A 21201-nucleotide genomic window follows, 5' to 3' on the forward strand; every position below is an offset into this window, starting at 1 on the left:
GGCAGCTGTCACCAGGTGCCTTCTTGGGACTGATGTAACTCAGCCACATCTCATCACAAACAGATAAAGGTTGGGAATAATTACCTGCTTTTTACTAGGCATGCCGAGCAAGCTTTTATTCTGTAAGGTGTTTATAAGTGCTTTTGCCACATACTTGAGAGCATGAAGGTAGCGGGTTGCCATCTGACAAGGCACTGTCACTTCCCCTTGATGGGAAGCTCGGGGGAGACGCTTCTGCCCTCACCTGTCCATTGTCCGGACCCACCCAGAGCCGGGAGGTCTTGACAAACACGCAGTCGTGCCCCAGCAGGTCGTGGGCAGCATGGACGCGCACCCCAACCGCTACTGCGCCACCGTGCGGGTCCAGCAGCACCGGCAGGAGATCATCCAGGACCTGGCCGCCATGGTGCGCGAGCTGCTCATCCAGTTCTACAAGTCCACGCGCTTCAAGCCCACCCGCATCATCTTCTACCGCGACGGCGTCTCCGAGGGGCAGTTTCAGCAGGTGGGCGCCCCTCTTAGCTTTCTCACGCGCGCTCTGCCTCAACGTGTGTTAAATCCACATGCTTGGCCCGCAGAATAGCTTCCCATGTTCTCCCAGGAAAAGAACGGTGTGATTTCCCTTCCGCCCCAGTGTTTGCCTGGTCAGTGTGTGGAAGGTGGTCCTGGCAGAGCATGGGCATGGCTTGGGGACTGTCAGGACCCTGCATCAGGCCGCCAGTGCTGAGGCAGGACGGGCGATGGGCTGGGCTTGGGCCGCTCGGCGGGGCCCCGTGTCTGTGGGGCGGGCACGCTGTTGCGTCTGCAGCGAGCAGGGCAGGCTAGACCGGGAGAGCGCAGAGGCAGCGTGGGAACCATGCGGGGCTGGGGGCAGGGATGGCTGGGAGCCCTTTTGAAAGCAGGGTCAACGGGACCCCTGACCAGTGTCTGGCTGTGGAGGGAAGGGTGGTATCCTGGGTGACGTGTGGGCCGTGGCTTTGGGCGGGTTCTGGGAGGCACAGGCGCCGTCGCAGATGCAGGCAGCACCAGGAGTGGGAGTGAGCAGGGAAGGGCAGTTGGTTGTGCTCTGGTTGGAAGCACCTGTGGCACCTCCATGTCAGCGTGACCTGTGAGCAGTGATGAATCCATCCTAGCCTGGATCTTGGGAGGTTAAGACCCTGCGTGTCTCCACACTGGCCGGGGATAATTGCACCTCTGTTCCCACCATGTCCCCAACATGCTTCCCTGGGAGACATTAGCAGTGACGGCCGGAGTGGGATGTGGGCCCGTGTCTGATGCTGCAGGAGACCCACCCAGGTGGGAAGGCAAACAGAACTGCCCTGGTGAGTTTCAGAGCCCCAGGCGGCCTCAGTGCACAGGCTGGTAGCTCGTGACAAGGCCCAATGTCACTGCCTTCCTGGTCTAGAGCAGAGGCGCCAGCTCGTCCCCCAAATGCCCGTCGTTGGTGAGGAGAACACAGTCGGAGCTCCTGTGCTGCTCCCTGTCAGGCCCACAGGCCCTTGGGTGCCGGCCCACGTCGGATGCACCTCTCGTACGAAACATTCTGGGTTCCCTCCAGTTGGAAATGTTGTCTCCTGAGCTCCCAGCCCTTTCTCGCTCCCTCAGTCACTGGTTCTAGAGGGCGATTCTCTGTGCTTATCACTTGTGATCGTACTCTGTGTGTCTTACAAAAGCACCACAACTGTGGTTTCTGAACCCAGAACCCAAGGCATATTTTTGAAATGTCATAACACAGTATTTGATTAGGACAGTCACTAAAATCTCAGGCGTGTGGACCCCGTATCTGCCTTCGTCACGAGTCATGGGTTGTCTGCACGTCTAGATCTGACGACAGATGGTGGGAACAAGACGAGGTCCTACCATCCTTGCACCCTAACTCCCAGGGGCTTATGTACCACGTGCTTTGTACATTACTTTGTCTTCACAGCAAGCTCACAAGGTAGGATGTTCTCATTTTAAAAGTGAGAAACGGGATCAGAGAAAATAATGGCTACTTAGTGGTCGAGCTAGCTAGCACTTGAACTTGGGCCTGTCTCCTAAGCCAGTGTTTTTCCTACGAGATCCTCTCCTTCCTCTCTGATCCAGAAGCAAGTTGTTGAACTGATGTGTTCATGTGTGTTTCCCATAGTGCCTCACTGCGGCTCTGTGTGGTCGGTGCCGTTCCCTGAGCACTTAGGAGGTTCCACACACTGTGTCGAAGCATGTTTATGCATTACCTCACTTGACTTTGAATCCTCGGCATCATTCGCTCCAGTATGTAAATAAAGAAATAGGCTCAGAAAGACAAAGGCACACAGCTAGTAACAAGCCTGTGGGACTGAAGACTCAACTACAAATATTTGTCAAACAGTAGATATTAAGGGATCTATTTTAAGGTGGCAGGAGACCCTAAAAACAAACCAGTCCACAGCCATGTTCTTTCTTCCCCTTAGGTTCTCCACCACGAGTTGCTGGCCATCCGCGAGGCTTGTATCAAGCTGGAAAAAGACTACCAGCCCGGAATCACATTCATCGTGGTCCAGAAGAGGCATCACACGCGGCTCTTCTGTACGGATAAGAACGAGCGGGTACGTGTCCTCGGCCCGGGCTGTGGGGCCTCAGCGCCGAGCGTGGGTGCCGGCTGCTGCCGTCCCGGATTCTGGGGGGGGGGGGGGGGCTGTCCTTGGCAGGGCTCGTGGGGACCCAGCCTGAGGTGTCAGAGAAGGGCTGTCAGTGTGGTGGGAAGTGGGGACCTGTAAACCCCGCAGTTCTGGTGCCAGGACCAGGCGGGACACGTCCTCTATCTGGTAACAAAATTGCCATAGAGGTGGCTCTGAAAAAGAACCTGTTAGAACCACAGCAACGGACAGCGATCGTAAAGGGTGCAGTGAAATGGAGCGACCTTGGGAGGCCTCGGGGAGTTGGGGGTTGGAAGGTGGCTCTGCGAGCTCGCCCGGGGGCTGGGGAGGAGGTAAGAGGTGGCGGGTGAGCAGGCTCCTCCGTACACCTGTGTTTTCCAGAGTTCAGAAGGATAAGCACAGGGAGAAGCGAGCTTTGCAGATGTAACTGCTAGGAATTCTCCCCAGTTAAAGCAAGATGGCAGTCCTCAGGTTAAAGTGTTTTCTGTGTTCCCAGCAGGATTTATGTAAATAAATCCACACCATCCTAAAGCTGCAAACACTCGAGGTAGCTACCTCAGAAAAGAGACCCGCCCAGAAGGAGAGAATTAGACAGACAGTGAGCAGCCCTCACGCTGGTCCCGGCAGGGCCAGAAGCCCGTGGGTTAATACCCACCCAGTACCCAAGGCAGGCACGGCACAGCAGCCACTGCCACCGCTGTGGTGACTCAGCACAGGAAATGCTCATTGTCTACATGGAAGACAAAATGGAGACTGAGAAAAGTAGTGAGAAAAAGGGAGACGGTCCCAATCATAGGGGTGACCGACCAGGAAGATTACAACAGTGAGCTTCACTGTACCTAACACCATGACCTACAAATAGGTGGGGAAAAAGTCAAGCAGAAACTGACAGGATTGCAAGGAGAAATGGGCAGACCCGCTATCCAAGGGGTATGGTCAGGCACACCACCATCAGACGCCGAAACAGGCACGTTGGTATGAACTGAATATTGGAAGCGTGACACAAACAAGCCAGATCTCATAGATAAGATCCCGCCTGTGACAGCTGAGAGCACGTGGAAGGCTTATGAAAGTTGGCCTCATGCCAGGTGACAAAGGAGGCCTCAGTATTGTACAGACTACATTTTTTGATCATTATGCAATTGAATTTTAAACCAACAGTAGAAAAAGACATTTAAAGAAAGCTTGAAATTCTTAATTCACTTCTAAGTAGCACATGCATTAAACATGTAAAGAGAATAAAAACTGCAAAATAATCAGAACTGAACGAAAACAAGACACTTTCATATCAAGCCCCAGACAGTGGGGCTAACGCAGTGCTTGGAGATAAGCATGTAGACTTAGATACATTCGCTGTAATACAAGAAAAGAACCATCAAATAAGCCTGGTGCAGGAAGGTGTAGGAAGGATGGGTCCCAGGTCCAGAGAAAGCTGAGGGCGGTGTGCCTGGCTGCAGTCCAGCCCCTCGGTGTACAGGCTGCCAGCCCCCGTCCCCCACCCCCATCACCTTCCTGGGACGTTGGGAGAGTTAACTAAGCTGCCACAGAAAGCACTTACCATCCTCCTTGGCCACCGTCATGCGTTCCTACGAAGAGGACTCTCATATGATTTTGATGGGAGTACAAACTGATAACCAACTTGGACTGCATTTTGGCAATTCTAGAGAGATCGACCATAGAGAAACCCACACGCCTGTTGTGTCTACCGTGTTTCCCTGAAAATAAGACCAGGTCTTATATTAATTTTTGCTCCAAAAGACGCATTAGGGCGTATTTTCAGGGGATGTCTTATTTTTTCATGTACAACAATCTACATTTATTCAAATACAGTCATGTCATCTGCTGGAACGTTGTCCTAACATACTAAATGCATCCGTCTGGCTGATGATCTTAACTGGGGCTTATTTTCGGGGAAATATGGTAATATCAAAAACTTATCTCCTGTCTACTAACAGGAGAAAAGATTGTGATTGGCATTCTATATGGCAATGAAAGTTAATAAAGTATATCAAATGAATACACCTCAACATTGTAATATTGAGGCAAAAAACAGCAAGTAGCAGAATATGTGATACATGAGCACAGTTTTCAGACCTGCAGAGTAACAGTATCGTGCCAATGGAGACTTAAATATGTAGCGAAAATAAAAGTATGTGTGGGAATAATAAAGTATAAATTTGAGACAGCAACATAGAAGGGATACAGAGGGGGAGAACTATGATCAATTATTTTGCTTTTTAAAAACCTCAAGGCATGCAAAAGTTCGGCAAGAAGTAGAAAAATACATGTGAAGGGGCTACTCTTCTGTGTGTGTATATTTGAAATATTGCACAACTGAAAACTAATCAGTGACTTAGTGACTAGTTGGGGTACAGTTCTGGAGTTGGGGGCCGCTGCTGTGGGAGCAGTAGGGGACCTTTGGGGACTTAAGCAGTGCGGTGTAATACGGAGGCCCCGCCCGCACTCCAACTCCTCGCAGTCTGCGGTGGTGGCTAAGCCTCTGGCTAAGTGCAGAAGACCCGATGGCTTTCAGGGTTTCCTAACTCTCGTGCCTTAAATGTCGTGGGTGTTTGTGCATGGATGATGGCCCGTCACGTGTCCGTCATCCACAGTCTTAGATTTGTGTGCTGGTGACAGTTTCCATTTTGACCTCCACAATACTGAAGCACCCTCAGTGTTACACGCGAGTTCTTTGGTGAAGGCAAGGCACTGCGTTTCCCTTGTGGGCCTGTATGAGACATGATGAAAATGACAACCGCCCAGACAGAGCAGGAACGAATTTAATTTGGTTGGTAGTATTTATTAAATTGTATTGTAATACTGGAGCACTGTGCAAGTGTATCGGCCAATTTAAAGACTTGCAAGTAGGGCCGCCTCTGCCAGAAAAGCCCAGTCTTGGCAGGCCGTGGGGTGAGGGTGGCTTGCTGGCTTTGCTTTGTTGTCCCCTGGACGTGTCTAACGGGCTTCTGTGTTGCTCAAGGTTGGGAAAAGCGGGAACATTCCAGCAGGCACAACCGTGGACACGAAGATCACCCACCCAACCGAGTTTGACTTCTACCTGTGCAGTCACGCTGGCATCCAGGTAAGGACAGAGGGTTCCCTTCAGACAAAATCTCGAGGTCTCTGTGACTTCGTCCACACGTTCAGCAAATGTATGCAGAGCGTGAACCTCGTGCCAGGTACACCACTGGTGAGCAGCTAGAGTTTCCGTCCCCAGCCCGTCGCAAGGGGTGTCGGGCAGTTAACCAGTGACCAGAGGCTCGGGATGGCCAGGTGCTGGGAAGTAAAGCCCCACTGGGATGCTGTGGGAGGGGGCAGGGGCAGGTTAGATGCTGTGAGGTCCAGGCAGAAGGAGCAGCAAACTAGGTGAGGTCGAGGAGGTGACGCCTCCATGTCAGCTCGCGCCCACTTGGCAGCGTTCAGCCCTGTGTTCCCCTCCACCCACGTTCACTGGGCATAGAGGGAAGGTCAGCGTGAGGCTCTCCTGGCCTTTGTCAGAGAGGACACCCCCCAGCTGGCTGAGGGAGACCCCGAGGGCACGTTGTCACCACGGAAGTGCCACGTCCAGCTGCATCCACTGTCAGCTGAGTCTCCAGGATCTGGGAAGCCATGCCCCTTGGGACAGGAGGCACTTACTTCTGGCTGCCTGTCCCTGCCTAAGGGCACCTCATCATAGGGGGCTTGGGTTTTCAGAGTGTAAGTAAGGACTTAAATATCCCTCCCCAAAGGATTGGATGCTACAATTGGGGGACTGCGCCATGAGCTCTATACCTTTAATATTCCACGGGAAAGAATCACCCATCCACATCCTTTACATGCTGTGGACCCAGAACAGGGCCAGGCACACTGGCGTGTGGGCTGAGAAGGGTTTTTACAGTTTTAAAGGGTTGTTAAAAAGAAAGCTAAAGAACAGAGAGCCCAGGGCTGTGCACCATTCATTAGTGCAAGTTGTCCCGTGTTCATGTCATGTCGTATGTCAGGCTGGCCCGCCTTCTTTGTCAAGGACCGTGTCGGGAATATTTGGACTTTGTGCGCTGAGGCATATTCTCTTTTTCTGGCTTTCCTCCTGGTAGGCGGAGCCCTCACTTTCCGGGGCCTCTTTCGTTTGTTTAATGGCTAAACCTTCCTCCTCTGTTTCCTGCCCAGGCACTTTCTAATGGGGGAACTCTCCTCTGCTAAGGTAGTTAGGTGCTGTGACATAAAATTTGCCTCAAGATGGCCTGCTCTGCCACCAACGCTCTGTCCTCGGCAGACCCTCTTGTGTAAAACACCCCGCTGTCCACAGGCCCCTGTGATAGCCAACAAGTAAGTCCCCAAAGTGGGGCACCGGAATGTGTACGCTGGTTAAGAATGTCTGCCACCAGTTCCTGAGAGCCTTACGCAGGCGCTAGCCAGGCACCGGGAGCCTGCAGGCTGGCTGGGGTAGGGCGGGAGGTGAGGCGGGCAGGGAGAAGCCACAGAGACCCACCCCTGAGCGGGCACCGGGCGAGCAGTGCAGCAGCTGGCTCAGTGCCAGCACCTTCTGCTCGCTGCTGAGGTGGGTGGCAAGGCCACCAACTCCCACTTCCTTCCGTTTCAAAAGATTGCTAACTACAGAAACTGCATAAAAACACCCGTTCAAACTCCCATTTAAAAAGTGTTAATACGTAACTCTTATTAAGAGAGTTTTTTTCTTGCCTGTAAATAAATAGTCTTAGAAAACCTGATATGTACAAATGACACATTGTCCTCTGAATAACCATTTCTGTAGTTTTTCCTCTTTTCCTATGATTTTTCTATATGTAAACAACTGTGTGTAAAGCCTGTGGTTTACAAATGGGGGGATAAGATACACGGCTCTGATGCCTTTTTATACTAATACATGGTAACCTGTTTGTCAGATGTTCTCCCACTGTGTCCCTTGTGAAGCGTCTGGCTCAGCGCAGCCGGTCTCAGCAGCTCCGTGTGGCATGGGAGCCCTGGCCCTCTCTCTGACCCTCCGATCTGCTTTCAGGGAACAAGCAGGCCTTCCCACTATCACGTGCTTTGGGACGACAATCGTTTCTCCTCCGATGAGCTGCAGATCCTCACCTACCAGCTATGTCACACCTACGTGCGCTGCACGCGCTCCGTGTCCATCCCGGCCCCGGCGTACTACGCTCACCTGGTGGCGTTCCGGGCCAGGTACCACCTGGTGGACAAAGAACATGACAGGTGAGTGGCAGGCCTCTCCTGGCTGGAGGTCACCGCGGGGGTCATTTCGGAAGCAGGCTTTGGCAGCTGCGCTTCCAGAGTGGGAAGCAGCGGGGTCACCATGGCTGGAGCAGACCGCAGGCGGCCACGTGCCAGCATCTTCGCTGCCACTTGGTCGCTGTGTGTGTGGCCGCTTCCCCACAGGTCTGACTCAGTCATCAGGATGCTGCCCCATGCTGCGTTAAAGGCTGCACTCTCTGTGTCCCCCTGTCCCCACAGTGCTGAAGGAAGCCATACCTCCGGGCAGAGTAACGGACGAGACCATCAGGCACTGGCCAAGGCGGTCCAAGTCCATCAGGACACACTGCGTACCATGTACTTCGCGTGACGTGGTCGTGTTTACGATTGTGTGCCGAGTTGGATTCACATGAGACCAGCTACACTCAGACCAACAGACGCCCAGCCCTTCCGTGACAGCCAGCATTGAACATGAGACGTCATTGATTTTAGTAGTCTCCGTTTTCCAGAATGCCTTCCGTCCCAGATTTCAAACTCGGATTTTGAACTGCAGACCTGTATGAGACCCCATTGTCGTAGGAAATGATGGTTTGCCAAAATCTATAAGCTGCTTATTAAAATAGAGTCCCATGTTTCCTAAACATCTCCTAAAAGCAGTCTATGAACTCAGGGCTTTAAAACATTTTTAATTTATTAGGTCATTCAATTTACTTGTTTGTAACACATGATTCTATATGAAATTGATGGGCTCAAACTAGCTGTGAACATTCTCAGAGAGTGAAAGCAACACAAAACACAATTGTGGTTTTAAAGCCTTGAACATTCTGATGTCACTAAAGTTGATTTGAAAGTGAGACTGGTGTGCTCCTGACTTGGCTTCCGCAAGCTCTTCAGGACCCAAGGGCAGGGGGCCGTGCCAGGGCACCCACAGGTGTCTCGATCTGCCACTGCCCGCCTTTCACTCAGCTCGAAATAAGGAGTGGTGGCAGAAGGTGGTCCACGTGCGTTTACAACATACCTAGGTCCAGAGAGATTGGCAGACAAGTGCCATTTTAATAAAAATTTATTTAAAAAAAGAAAAAGGACAATATGCTGACAGTCTAATCATAAGATTTGTCCTATAGGACTGTGACATTTATTTTCCAAAGTTTCTAAAGAATACGGGTCTGTGGTGATAAATATAGTACAATCCTTTTTCACTGTTTTGTCTTTAATGTAAGAAAAAATATATATATCTGGTTTGCAGTATTAATGTGATAGGTAGATGCTGTTTTTCATTTTATTGACTACGGGGTGCTTCTTGTGATCTGTTTAGCATATCAAGAGTGTTTCGGAGCCTGGAGACTGGACCACCTCTTGTGGTTCTCGTGCTTAAGTACAGGAGTATGCAGTCGACTTAATGTGACAGCGGCCCGCCTCCCCTCGGTGTAGATTATGACGCCTGCACCGTCGGGAGCTCCGGGTTTGCTCCCAGCAGTCACTCAACACCCTCCCTGCCTCATGCCCGTGTGTTGCTCAGCCGATTAAGCACAATGGAATGTATGTACCCTTCCACTCCCGGGAAGCAAATCCGTGTGTCAGAGCGCACTTCCTTCCCTCTGTGTCTGGTGTTGTCCCACAAGTCTCATAGGATCTATGCACTGAAACACTTAGAAAGCTGTTGGTGGCGGCTCTGTGATGGGTGCACGGCCCCCAGTCAGTGACGGAGCCCTGCCCTCAGGACGATGGCTGACGGAAGCCAGCGGAAGAGGCAGACCCTCCTGCTGGGATGTGCGTTCTGAGCCCCGGACGTGGGTTTGCCAATCTAGAAACCATTGCCCTCAGAGTGGTACCATGGACAGCTCAAGAAGGGTAACACCAGACACCTCTGTTTGGGCTAATGGGGCCTTTTGTCCCTGTAGGCAGTTTCATTAATTTCATAGTCCACATTCATGTAGAGGTTCAAGGAAGGACACAAACCTTCCCCAGTGCTGCTTTGTGCTCTGTAGGTTTCCTGTCCCTGCTGACGGCCTTCCCCACCTGGCCGGTGGCACTGTTGTGGATGAGGGGCCCCATAGGGGTACCTCTTGCTGGAGTGAGTACCCACCTCTGTTGTCTTGTCTGCCGGTTGCAAGGGGCGGGCGGCGGCAGGGAACTGCGGGTGGCGCTGTCGTGGACACTCGGCCTGGATTTTGGTGGAGATAACAAAGGGATGACTGTTTGTGAAGCTATCTACTCAGAGTGGTGCGTGCGTGTGTACGGGTGTGTGACCGTGTGTGCATGTGAGTGTCTTATTAAGGCGTTAGTCTCTTGCTGTATCTTTTTTTTTTTTTTTTTTTTTTTTTTGTCTTTTTAAATGACAGAAGCCTCTGCTCTAAGAAATGTTGCAGTTCCCTGTCGTTTTGTTGGCAAGTGGCACTTTCTGCTATTTTCAGAAGAATACCAATACGTCCTTGGCTTAAATGACTAGGAGCATTCAAGCCGGGGAGGGAGTCTTCAGATACAGTTTTAAATTCTGAAATTAGGTTGGTTTCGGCCATTTTCAGGATCACCTAGAACCATGTTTCTCAAGAGGGGGTGTTTCTACCCCTGGGATCTCGGTGGCAGGCAGTGTGGTGCTTGGACTCCTGGGCTGGCCGCTCGCCTCCTGAAGTCAGTTCTCCAGGGTTGCCTGAAGTCTGAGAGGCCCTGATCTAGAGCTTTCTGAGGAGGGAAGGCCCAGCAGTAATGCAAGGAGACGTTTTCTAAGCTAAAACCTAGGAAAGATTGCAGGCTGGCAGAAAATTGGACCCGAATTTCTTTTTTCTTTGTTGTTTTTTTTTAAATTATTTTGAAGGCAAAGTTTTCTTTTCCGTGGGCCAAAGTACTTTGAGAAGGGTGCTTTTTACAGCCCTCTGCTTGTTTTATGAAACTTCTCACACTAAGAACATTAACAGACCAAATGTGTCCAGCTGGGTTGGCCGCGCACCTTAGTACCTGTCTGATGATTCAGAATTTGAATGGCTGGCATTACAATCTCTCAGGTAAACAGTTGTTTTCCCAAATTTCCACCAGTTCCCCCATGATTAGGATCAATTCTGAGTTCTGAGGCAGTGTGAAACCTCACAGTGCAGTAGAAACAGACCAGGCCCTGTTCATTTGGAAGCCAAGGGGGGGCCCCTTGCCATCTTCAGGCTGTTCTCGCACCCACACAGGGTTACCTCATGCCCACGGCCGAGAGGGGGCCCCCCACACTTGACTGGCGTCGCCCCACCCCACCGTTAAGTAAGGTGTGCCTTGCTTTAAGCAAACTGAATGTGAAAATGGTGACGTAGAAGTCGCTTTTGATTTCCAAGAAAAACAGAGATTGATCTCGCCTCTTTAAAAGAGGTGTCGCAGTGAGATTCCTGTACTGGTATTGTTCCTAGTATATTTTAAAATATCCACTTCAGGAAAGAGTCATGTATTCCCATCCCATCACCATCTAGTACATTGGACAAGCTCTCGCCCTAAAGAAACCCTGAGGAGCCGTCAAAGTCGCCATGATTTTACCCCTTGGTGACGTTAAGACTACCCCCAGCTCTGTCTGTAGTCTACACTCAGATTCCCCTGGTTCAGGTAAATTTTGTACAATTGGCCAGACCTGTACTTTTTAGAAAGGGACCGTTTCATTTGGGTTTTGGTTTGGAGTTTCTGCTTTGAGAAGTCTTCACACGTACACTTGACTCACTACATATTAGGGGCTGCCTTTTCTTTTCAAGATTCTGTGTCTTTTTGGTAGTGTTCTCACACTTGCTCGGATGGATGTGTGCACCCCAGAACCACAGACGACCCCGGGCACGGCAGGCCCCGAGGGGGACTGTTGGGGACGCAATGACTTCCGTGCTGCTTGAGGGGCTGTAAGCACTGCTACTCCTGCCATTTAGTGCAGATGATTGAGCGCTGGTTACAAAGGACAAGTTGGGCTCAGTTCCTCCAGCAGGGTTGGGAGGGGGGGGTTATTGATGTTGTATGTTATTTTTATTGTTGTTAAATGCAGATGTTGCTATTTATTTTTTCCTTTCCAATGCGGATATCGCAGAGCAGGTGGTACCTGATACATATGATAGAAATGATCTTCCCCAACTTTTATAAATCACCTAATGTTTACCTTCAAGTTTGCTGGATGGTTTATTTTTGAAAGCCACAAATGTAATTTTTCTGGATAAATTGTTTTTCTTGTATATGCAGCGATGTAACTTTACATTGATCTGCGGGGTGGTTTAAATTTTATTTTTGCAAGGCAGTTTTTCAGTCAAATTATATATTTGATACAATATGTTAAGGCTGGACCAGCCAAGCGTCGTGCATGGGGGACACCAGACTGTCCCTAGAAGGCCTGTGGGGCTGGGCCAGCGTCTCTTGCTTGCCCGACGTCATGGAAGCACTTGGCTTGTTTCCTGGAGCCGTCAGGATCTGGGGCTAGTCCAACGGGACTTTGAGCTGTCGGACAGTTAAAAGGATTTTCATGGGCATTTTCCTACACCTAAGGCAGATCCTATAGGAGGGCCGTTAGAAGTTGACATAATCCAGACAGTGGACAATCCCAGTGGCCCAGACAAGCCATAGAAATTTCCCTGTGACCTCTCTTTGACTCATCTCTCACGCTCACGAGAAAAGGAATGTACAATAGTAGAAACCCCCTCAGTGTTCATATGCCTCACTTTCATAAATGCAACTTTTATTTATGTTGTAAGCCCTTGCCCAAAGTCTCCGAAAATACCCTCTCCTAGCTGCAGTGCCAGCAGTTGTGGCTGCCTGCTGTGGCGTGTTGGTGGTGCAGACACAGTGTGCGTGTGACTTTGTCGGGGCGCTGTCCGTGTCACACACACATGCTGACTCTTTTTTTGTAAGGAAAATTTTCAACTCACAATAATTGCACTGATTTTGACAACTTCCTTTTTATTACGTCCAACTTTGCATCTGCTGTACTTGTTTGAAATGATTGTAAATAGATTTAGGATAGCAGAAATGACACGGCTACAGCACGTTGCTTTGTGTTAGTGACACTGCCATGTTTTTCAGTATTACGTGTTAGAGTTGTGTGGACATAATCCTGTTCTTTAGCCTCGTGTCTGCTGGCCGTTCATGAAGGACAAATTAGCCTCGTTTTCTTGTGTTTCTGAAAGGAAGTTTGCAATCTGTTGAAAGGAAAGTGGGCTCTCTCCTTGAGGTCTGAAGATTGCATTGTAAGAGGATTATTTTATAAATCCTTTGAACAGTTTTGTGGTCTATTTAATTCCTTGTTGTTTGCCATGAATCCTGAAAGCATTTCCCTCTGGTTCCGTCCAGCGTTAGACAGTTTGGTTAGGAAGCATCTGTGTGGCCGCTGTTCAGAGGGTGGGGGGGGCTCTCTGGCGTCTCTCTGGTCGACCATCATTTTAAAGCCATGCGGCCACTATTGTGTCAAAACCGTCATCTGTGGCTTAACCCATAGATGCCAGAGAGAGACCTGTTCCTTTATGCTCTGTAATTTCTGCTAGGCTCGTAGTATTTGCTCCAACCCACAGTGTTTAATTCTGTTCATGGTCGGGCTGGCCAGTATCCGACGCACAAAGGAGCTCTTACACCCGATATGTCACCTGCGTGTGTGCAAATGTCACGTCGGTGCGGTCGCGGTGCCCCCGCGTCATGCTGTTCTGGATGTTTTGCCATGTTACTGTCTCAAGTGAATGTATTGGCTCAGCCAAATCACTACAGAAGGTGGTTTCTAAATAAATACGTTTTAGTTTAAAAAAAGCAAATGCAGATAAGGCTACCTCTGAATTCTCAGTAGATTCATGTTTCCTCGTAAGTGTAGCTGTCCACACTGAAAATAGCCAAAACGTTGCCGAATAAACTGAATTGTGAACATCTCTGTTCAGTTCTGGCTTGAAAACGTGTGTGCCATACTGTGACCTGTGGGTAGTCCCCTCCCCCCTGAGGGATCAGTGTGGGCCGGCACCTCCTCAGGGCTGCCCGGCTCCGAGGTCCTAGGGCTCCCTGTGGCCAGCAGGAATGACACGGGCTGCTTCTCTGCGGTCCCCGCAGTTCTCGCGCCCGCCAGCCAGAGTCCGGGAGTCTCTGTGGGGCCGAGTGCGGCCGGAACCTCGACCGGCCTGCTTTCCTGGTTCCTCGCCTCCCTGTTTCATATAAGAAGCACTTTTTTTTTCTGCTTTACGTATGACTGCATTACAAACGGCTCCCTCTGCTCTCTCCTCTCTTTTTAAACACTCTAAAAGTAGCTGCATCGTTTTGAAAAACGCTGCAGGTGTCCTTGACCTTTGGCTTTGGAACCTGGAGGCCCTGTCGCTCCCGACTTAATACTGATCTAAAGCTTGAAAGCAGAACGTTCTGTTCAAATCCAAGGCCCTTTGTTTGAAAGGAACACGGGTGCCACCGTGACGTTCCCACGCTCGGCACCCACGTGCAGGACCCCCATCCTGGGAGCCGTTCAGATTTTCCCTGTGATTAACCACTTTGCTGTCAGAAAGGTCCCCTGCCCCCAGCTGCCGTGGGTCGGTCATCACGTGCTGCCTCCTTTGTGTCTCTTTTCTGGGATCCCCGTCGTCTCGTCCTCAGGAGGCTGGCATTGGCTCCGAAGTGTTCCCTTGGTTCGCTCTTCAATTCTGGAGGTACAGGCCGGCAGTTTTGCAATGACCGGCGTCTGGGTGTGTTGAGGTGGTCGTGCTCTCCTATTGGATGCTCATCCGACCTTGGCTTTGGCCCAGAGACGTCCCAAGTACATCATCACGTGGAAGTAATTGCCTTTAACCCTGTTGTTTAGAGTTGTGATGCTTTCCATGGTGTATGGTGTGCTTTAATTCTGAAAGAGCTAAGTGTCCTTCGCGGTCTTTCTAAGAATTATTGTAATTCTGCGATCACACTGTCTACCCCAAGAAGCATGGATGTGTGTGTGTGGCAGGGGCCACATGGCTGCTGACCTGACTCCAAGGCTGCTTGGGGTCTCTGGGCTGGCCTCGTTTTCAGCCAGAATCCCACACAGGGCATTTCAGGGGACACTGCCCAGTGCCCCCTGCTCAATGTGGTGATGTGAACTGTTGAACTCAGATGCACCCATCAGCGTTTTGTATGCTTGTCTCCAGAATCCTGAGGTGGGCCTCGCTCACCCCGTTTGCATTCACAAAAGATGATCCGAAAAGGAGAGAACTGGAGTGGTAGGTGCTTTGGTTAACACTTCTCTGTCGTATTGGCTGATGGACAAATTTTAGATGTGTGAGAGCTTTAAATGCCCTTGTGGTCTGACTGAACAGTGAGTCCTCACTTTCCCCCACCCCCTTCCCGGGGGGTTGGAGGAGGCTGCATTAGCTCCTATTTCCAACCTCCCTTGACTGAAGCAGTTCAAGCTGGAACACCAAATACTAACTCTTCCCCGCAAGTGTCTCCAGGAACTAGATGTTGGGGCCAAAGTCACTCAGTATTTCTGAATCTTCAAGATCCTTAAAAACCGTGAGTTGATCCCAAGAAGGGCCCACACCATCGGGCCACTTGATAGAAGTAGGTGCTCATGTGGGGGACCTGAGGCCCCTTTGAACTCTGGGGGTTGTGGGAACAATCGGGGTGGAGGGAGCGGGCAGGCCCTTCTGATCCCAGAAGCAGGTGGTCCCCAGGCCTCCTTGGGACTCTGTTGGTACCAGGCCACGCGTGTTCTGGAAGACCCAGTGTCAGCCTCTGTGCCTTTAACGTCTCGTCGTTGGTGTCCTCTGAGAATCCTGGTGGGGCTGCATTCTTTCTGGGAAGTGAGCCTGTGCCATCCCACAGGTCAGTAACTGCCCTGCCGCCTTTGGCACTGCTTCTGCTCCCCAGCTCCTGACTTTGTAAACTGTCGTGTCCGCGCTTACTGTCTCGTGTCAGAAAACGTTAGGCTCCGGTCACGTGATTTCTCCCCTGCCCTGGCCTCCATGTTCTCCACCTGTGGGGACCCCGGGACACCGGTACAAGGCCCATCTCTTAGTCAGGCACTGACCATGACTGTACGTGAGGCCTACGCACTCAGCAAGAGGATGTAGTGTGTAATGGAACTAGATTCCTAATCCAGGAGTTGGAATTGTGTTGGTGCAACGCGTGTGTAGTCCTCAGATGTAAGGTGCTATTCAGTCTTCCCGTCCTTATTTGGAATGCTTTCGTTCGTGTCCTCTGTTTTGTGGTGTCGGGCTCCTCTGGCTTTGCGTGTCAGCTCGGGCTGCGCACGCAGGACTCCAGGTCTGACAAATCAGAAACACAGTGTGTAGGTCTGACTTCTCAAGCCAGGTTTTGAGCACTTCTCTTGGCTGATGGTCTAGTTAAAGAAACCAGCCTTCCCTGTCAAGCGATGGTTTTATTGGTTTGAAGTGGGGGAAAGTAATGCAACGTAACTTCTTTGACAAATGTGGCAAAAAGCCTTCTTGGTGGCTCGTCTTGGCTCTCTGATCACCCCAAACCCTCTACGCTGAGTGACAATGGCTTTTCCCTCAGCAGAGGCCCTGGCTGCAGAGGAAACAATACATTCGCAGTTTTGGTTCCTCTTCAAAGCCAAATACACACCTGACTAAAAGCCCAAAAGTCCATAGTTTAGCACTAAATTGGAATTTGAGTCCCGAGTTTGATAGTGGATTTTAATGTACTTGTTGAAGCTCATGTTTTATAACTGTAGAGGCAAGTGAGTTTTTACTTTCTAAAAAGTTTTAAGAGAATAATTGTAAGTTTCTGTGCAGCAAAGTGGCTAATTACTCATTAAATACAAGAATGTAGGGTCTATATCCAGCTCTTTCTTACCTCTGGTACACTGCAGATTACTTACCTAATATGTATTGAGGGGTTTGAACCCTGAGTTTTATCAACTTTTCTAGTTTTATTTTATTTTTATAAAATAATTGAAAAAGAACCAAAAATGAATTCAAAAGTTCCACAGGTAGATCTTGCCCCTTCTTAAGTTTCCCCCACAGTAAAACATTTTAGAAGACATTTTGAATCAAAATGTATAACGACCATTTGAAGTTTACGATTTTCTAAGAAGCTGAGCAGCTACCAGGGCCTCATTTCAGGTGGTAGGTACCCTTACGTACTGTCTGCCTGTGCGGGGGGGTCTATGTGACACTGTCTCGTGCTTGCAAGATAGAAACTGTGCCGTGCTTTCTTGTATTGACAAGTTCCTGTATAAACAAGTATTTATATCCATTGGCCTCTCTGTGTAACGTTTCATTTGCTACATGAATTGTAAAGTTAATTATAAAATTATAGTACCTGCTAAATACAATTCTGAGGCTTCATGTCCTTGTCTTTAGTTTACTGCCATTCTGTGTGTTTTCAGGATGTCCAATGCTTGCATGATGCTAGGTGGTAATGCCACTTTAAATTAAGCCTTAATTAGATGTTAAATTTGTAAGTTTCAGAGTATGCAAAAATATTCGGCAGAGTGAGTGTAAACTGTTCAGATCAAGATGCTATATCATAATTCAACAAGTCTTTTCTCCATAGTTACAAAAGGAAACTTTTCAGTGATACAGATCTCTCTCTCTCTCTCTCTCTCTCTCTCTCTCTCGCGCTCTCGCTCTCTCTCTCTCTCGCTCTCTCTCTCTCTCTCTGGTCTAGCTTGGCTGTCGCCATCACTTGATGAAAATGGACCTTTGTGCATTTCTGTGGCAGTCAGTCAAAAAGACCTGTTCCGAAAGTATTGAGACTTTTTCAGGGTTATTTTTAAATGTTTGAATTTTATTCCCTCCAGTCTGAGATTGATTTATGGCTGATGGAGAGTATGATTTGGGCATAAATCTTATTTGCAAACCCGCTCATGTTCTAAGCTTTCTTCAGGTAGTGCCACCTGCCATCGCTTCTGCATACGATTCAATGGATTTTTGTTTTTGTAAAAGCATCTTAAATTTAGACATAAAATGGAGGGGACCCAGCTTTCTTTACAATGTGGATCTACCTCAGTTAAACAGTTGGGTGCTATTTACTAAGTCTGTCAAATTAAATTGGAAAACATAACCAAACAGTGAGATACAACTCCACGTGAAGCTTGAAGTCATAATTTCCGTTTATTTAATAATATTTTTATTTATTTTGTGCCTTTTGTGTTGAATCCTAATGCATTGGGGAAAAAAAAAGATCAGTATGAAATTAAACATTTTCTATTGCAGGTGGTGAGAAAAGCCCAATTTGCCATGGAATTTGATAGATTCCCCCCAGCCAATCACTAATACATATTGGAATCCCAACTGCCCTCTTATGAGAATATATATATATATATATATATATATATATATATATATATATATATATATATATATCCAAGAGAAAATGTGTCATTTTACAAACAAATTCCAAACTCTTCTATGCATATATTTATAGCTCTCACTTCATTTTCTGTGCCAATGAAGGGGCGGCCAAAAACATCTCACGTGTACTCTTATCATTGCTTTTTTTCGCCATTTGGGCCCCCTCTTCCTCTGGCCTATAAGTTTATTTCATAAGCAGCAGATGGACTGTCGTCAGTATCGTCTCTCCTGACCTGGTAGAGGTGATACTGGCCGTGGACAGAGAAAGGGGAGCTCACAGGCCACCTGGAGAGGGGAAGGCCTGCGTTCAGCCGCAGCGCCCAGGTTTCCATAAGTTAGGAAAGCTTTCTGGCAGGTGAGAAAATAAGAGATTGATGCTTTTATATTTGGCAGTTTACAATTCTAGACTTTTCCTACTATGGCGATCTTTTTTAACTTAATTCTTTGGAGGTAACGCAATATTTTGGAGTCTTAAGAATTTGATTTTGTACCAATAAGAAATAAAAATTAGGGATCTTTCCTGTAGTATATAGTTTTACTATTTTAAAGAGATCTCTGAATTTTACGAGAGAACCAACATTCCTTAGTGGCAAAACTCTGAAAGTTGATTTGGGAGGCTTTGCAGGATCTCAAAAAAAAAAAGGGGGGGGGATGATTCTAGTTAAATGTCTTTAATTTTTAAACTCCCATCAGGTTGATCCTTAAGCTATATTTTGTAAAGAGTAAATCACCCTTTAGTATGCTGCATATAAAGATCCGCGTCGTTGCACTTTCTCAATAATAATAAATGCCCTATGATTGGCTCACCAGTAAGCATTTGGTTTTTTACCTAACAAGAGTACTTTAGGGCAGGTGATTCAATTTATATAGGTACCTCAAGAAAAAAACCTGAATATGCTGCATTTTGTTTCTTTAGCTTGTATATGTAGCATTTTGTTTTGCTCTTATTATTTCGTTTAGATATATGCTTTTTGGACCCCAATAGACTGTTGAAAGAAATTTAAAAATCATCCGTGTAGGGATACAGTATCCTTTTAAAAAAAAACAACAGAAACAAACAGAAAAACACTTTGATTTCTTGTTCAGAGGTTGCCCACCAGTAGAATAATGCTTTACCCAAATATACCTGAGAAAAAGGGTACCATGTGTATCGGCAAACAGTAATGTTCCCAATCCTTTCTGTTCATGCTGCTTTCTTGGTTCTTTTCTCCATGTCAAGAGGTTGGGTAACTTATTTCTAAGGTCAAACTTTAACATTGTGGCATCTTAATGTTTTCAACACAGACCTCACACAGTTGCCACTGAGTAAGTAGCATGACCCTAAAGGTGTTGCTGGCATCAGGCAGTCGCATCAGTTTGGTCTCTGAAGAGCCAGTCTTCACGTCTCTATTCCCAGCACTCACCCTGAACTGAACAGATGGGGAGTGGTCTTGATTGACAAAAGAGAAACTGGTGAGGAAAGCTAAAGGCTGAGACTGAGCATCTATTGTCGTGTTTAAGCTTAGCTGGGTCCTTTCGAGTTTGTTTTACAGCTTACTAGATTAAGTAGTTTGCACTATTTTTGCAATAAATTCATGGAAAACCTAACAGTTATTTGTTTTGTTTCTTACTGTGTGTATATAAACTAATACTAAAAGTTTGGCATAGTGTTTTTTTCACGTCCTTACATAACCCCTTTAACATGCACAGAATGCTGTAAATCTGATAAAATATGATGTGAATGATATTTTATAAAGTTATTTTGTATGGTGTCAACTTTGTTTTGCCTCATAGTATGTCAGCAAAAAGTAAAATAAAATTCCCTGTATTTACAGCTGCCTCTCCCAGAGGTCTTCAATTCCTTACCTATTTATTCCTTCTGCACAGGTTCAGATCCCCGGCTCCCAAGGTGGGTGCGTACCTTCAGTGAGAGAAGTCTAGGGGCTTCTACGAGCATTGGACCTATTCCTTGAACAGAGCTAGGCACTCATTATCCCTGAGAATCGGGTTGGGGATGAAAACCATAGGAATGAATTGGACAGCAGAACAGAGCTGGGCTGTAGGATGAGGTGGGCACTCCTGCTTCAGCAGTCATGAGAAAGCACGAAGTAAAAACAGCAACTAAGCCCGTCAAGTGCGAGGCCCAGAACTCCATGCTGTGTGGGAATCAGCTGACCACGTCCAGGGTTCCCGGCCTGCTGGTCGGTCACTTAACCGCCTCTGCCCAGGCTGTGCGTACACATGCAGGTGCAGCTCTGAAAGGCCTGGTGGCCTCACGGAGCCATTGACTTCTGTCTGTACTAAAAAGAGTATGTGGTGTTGGGAAAGGAAAGGAGGTTGGATTAAGAAAACAAAAATGGCTGACGAGCCCTAGGATGTACGTTGTTGCTAAAGCAGGCCAAGGATTCGTTCTCTGTACATAAATGTTTACAGGGCTCTATTTATCATCATCAAAACGAAACCACCCAAACTGGGAATCCTCCATCTGGGAACTTCATAAACAAATGGTGTGTCCATGCAAGGGAATCCTGCTCGGCAATAAACAGGAATCGGCCCCTGACAACCTGCAACACGATAAATCGCAAATGCGTTATGCTAAATATAAAAAGCCAGCCGCAAAGGTTGCATCCTGTGTGATTCCATTTACAGGACACTGGAGACGGGTCAGCACACCATGCTCTGTGGGCCGAAGCCAGCCTACTTACTGCTTTTGTGTGGCCTATAGGCCAAGAACAGTTTTTACATTCTAAAATGGTTGAAAACAACCAAACGAACATTTGAAGACCCATGGGAACTATACAAAATTCAAATTTCAGTGTCCAGAAATGGTTTCATTGAAATGCAGCCACGCCCATTCCTTTAAATGTTGTCTCTGGCTGTTTTGGTCCAGTGGCAGGGTTCAGTAGTTGTGACAGAGGTTACATAGCCCACAGCACTTCAACTGTTTTCTATATTGTCCTTTGCAGAGTGCGGACTCTGGATACAGGGGCAGACAACAGCTCAGCGGGTGCCAAGGTAAAGGGTGGGACTGACTTTGACCATGAGGAGACTGCGGGCAGTGATAAAACTATTGATAAACGATACAATGATAAAACTATTGTATCTTAACTGAGGTGGTTACATGACTGCATTTGTCAAAACTCAGAACTGTACACCCAAAG

At 48.1% G+C, this 21201-nt stretch overlaps 1 protein-coding gene across 6 annotated transcripts in view; it reads left to right on the top strand.

Annotated features, from left to right (window-relative positions):
- The window catches only part of AGO2 (argonaute RISC catalytic component 2), a 98114-nt gene extending 78240 nt beyond the window's left edge, over positions 1-19874 (top strand). For 3 of the 6 annotated variants that reach the window (XM_074316916.2, XM_088798931.1, XM_074316917.2), the window contains exons 15-19: positions 308-505; positions 2433-2567; positions 5599-5700; positions 7612-7811; positions 8070-19874. In XM_074316916.2, the coding sequence (XP_074173017.1) occupies positions 308-505; positions 2433-2567; positions 5599-5700; positions 7612-7811; positions 8070-8178 (744 nt within the window). In that variant the 3' untranslated portion in view covers positions 8179-19874. Of the gene's footprint in view, positions 1-307; positions 506-2432; positions 2568-5598; positions 5701-7611; positions 7816-8069 lie in introns of those variants that run through there. The other 3 variants (XM_074316918.2, XM_088798929.1, XM_088798930.1) reach the window with 2 other exon arrangements.
- The last annotated feature ends 1327 nt before the right edge of the window (positions 19875-21201 follow it).

The sequence above is a fragment of the Rhinolophus sinicus genome, chromosome 6 (assembly GCF_057876585.1).
Source record: "Rhinolophus sinicus isolate RSI-liver-muscle chromosome 6, RSI-T2T, whole genome shotgun sequence".
Classification (NCBI taxonomy): domain Eukaryota; kingdom Metazoa; phylum Chordata; class Mammalia; order Chiroptera; family Rhinolophidae; genus Rhinolophus; species Rhinolophus sinicus.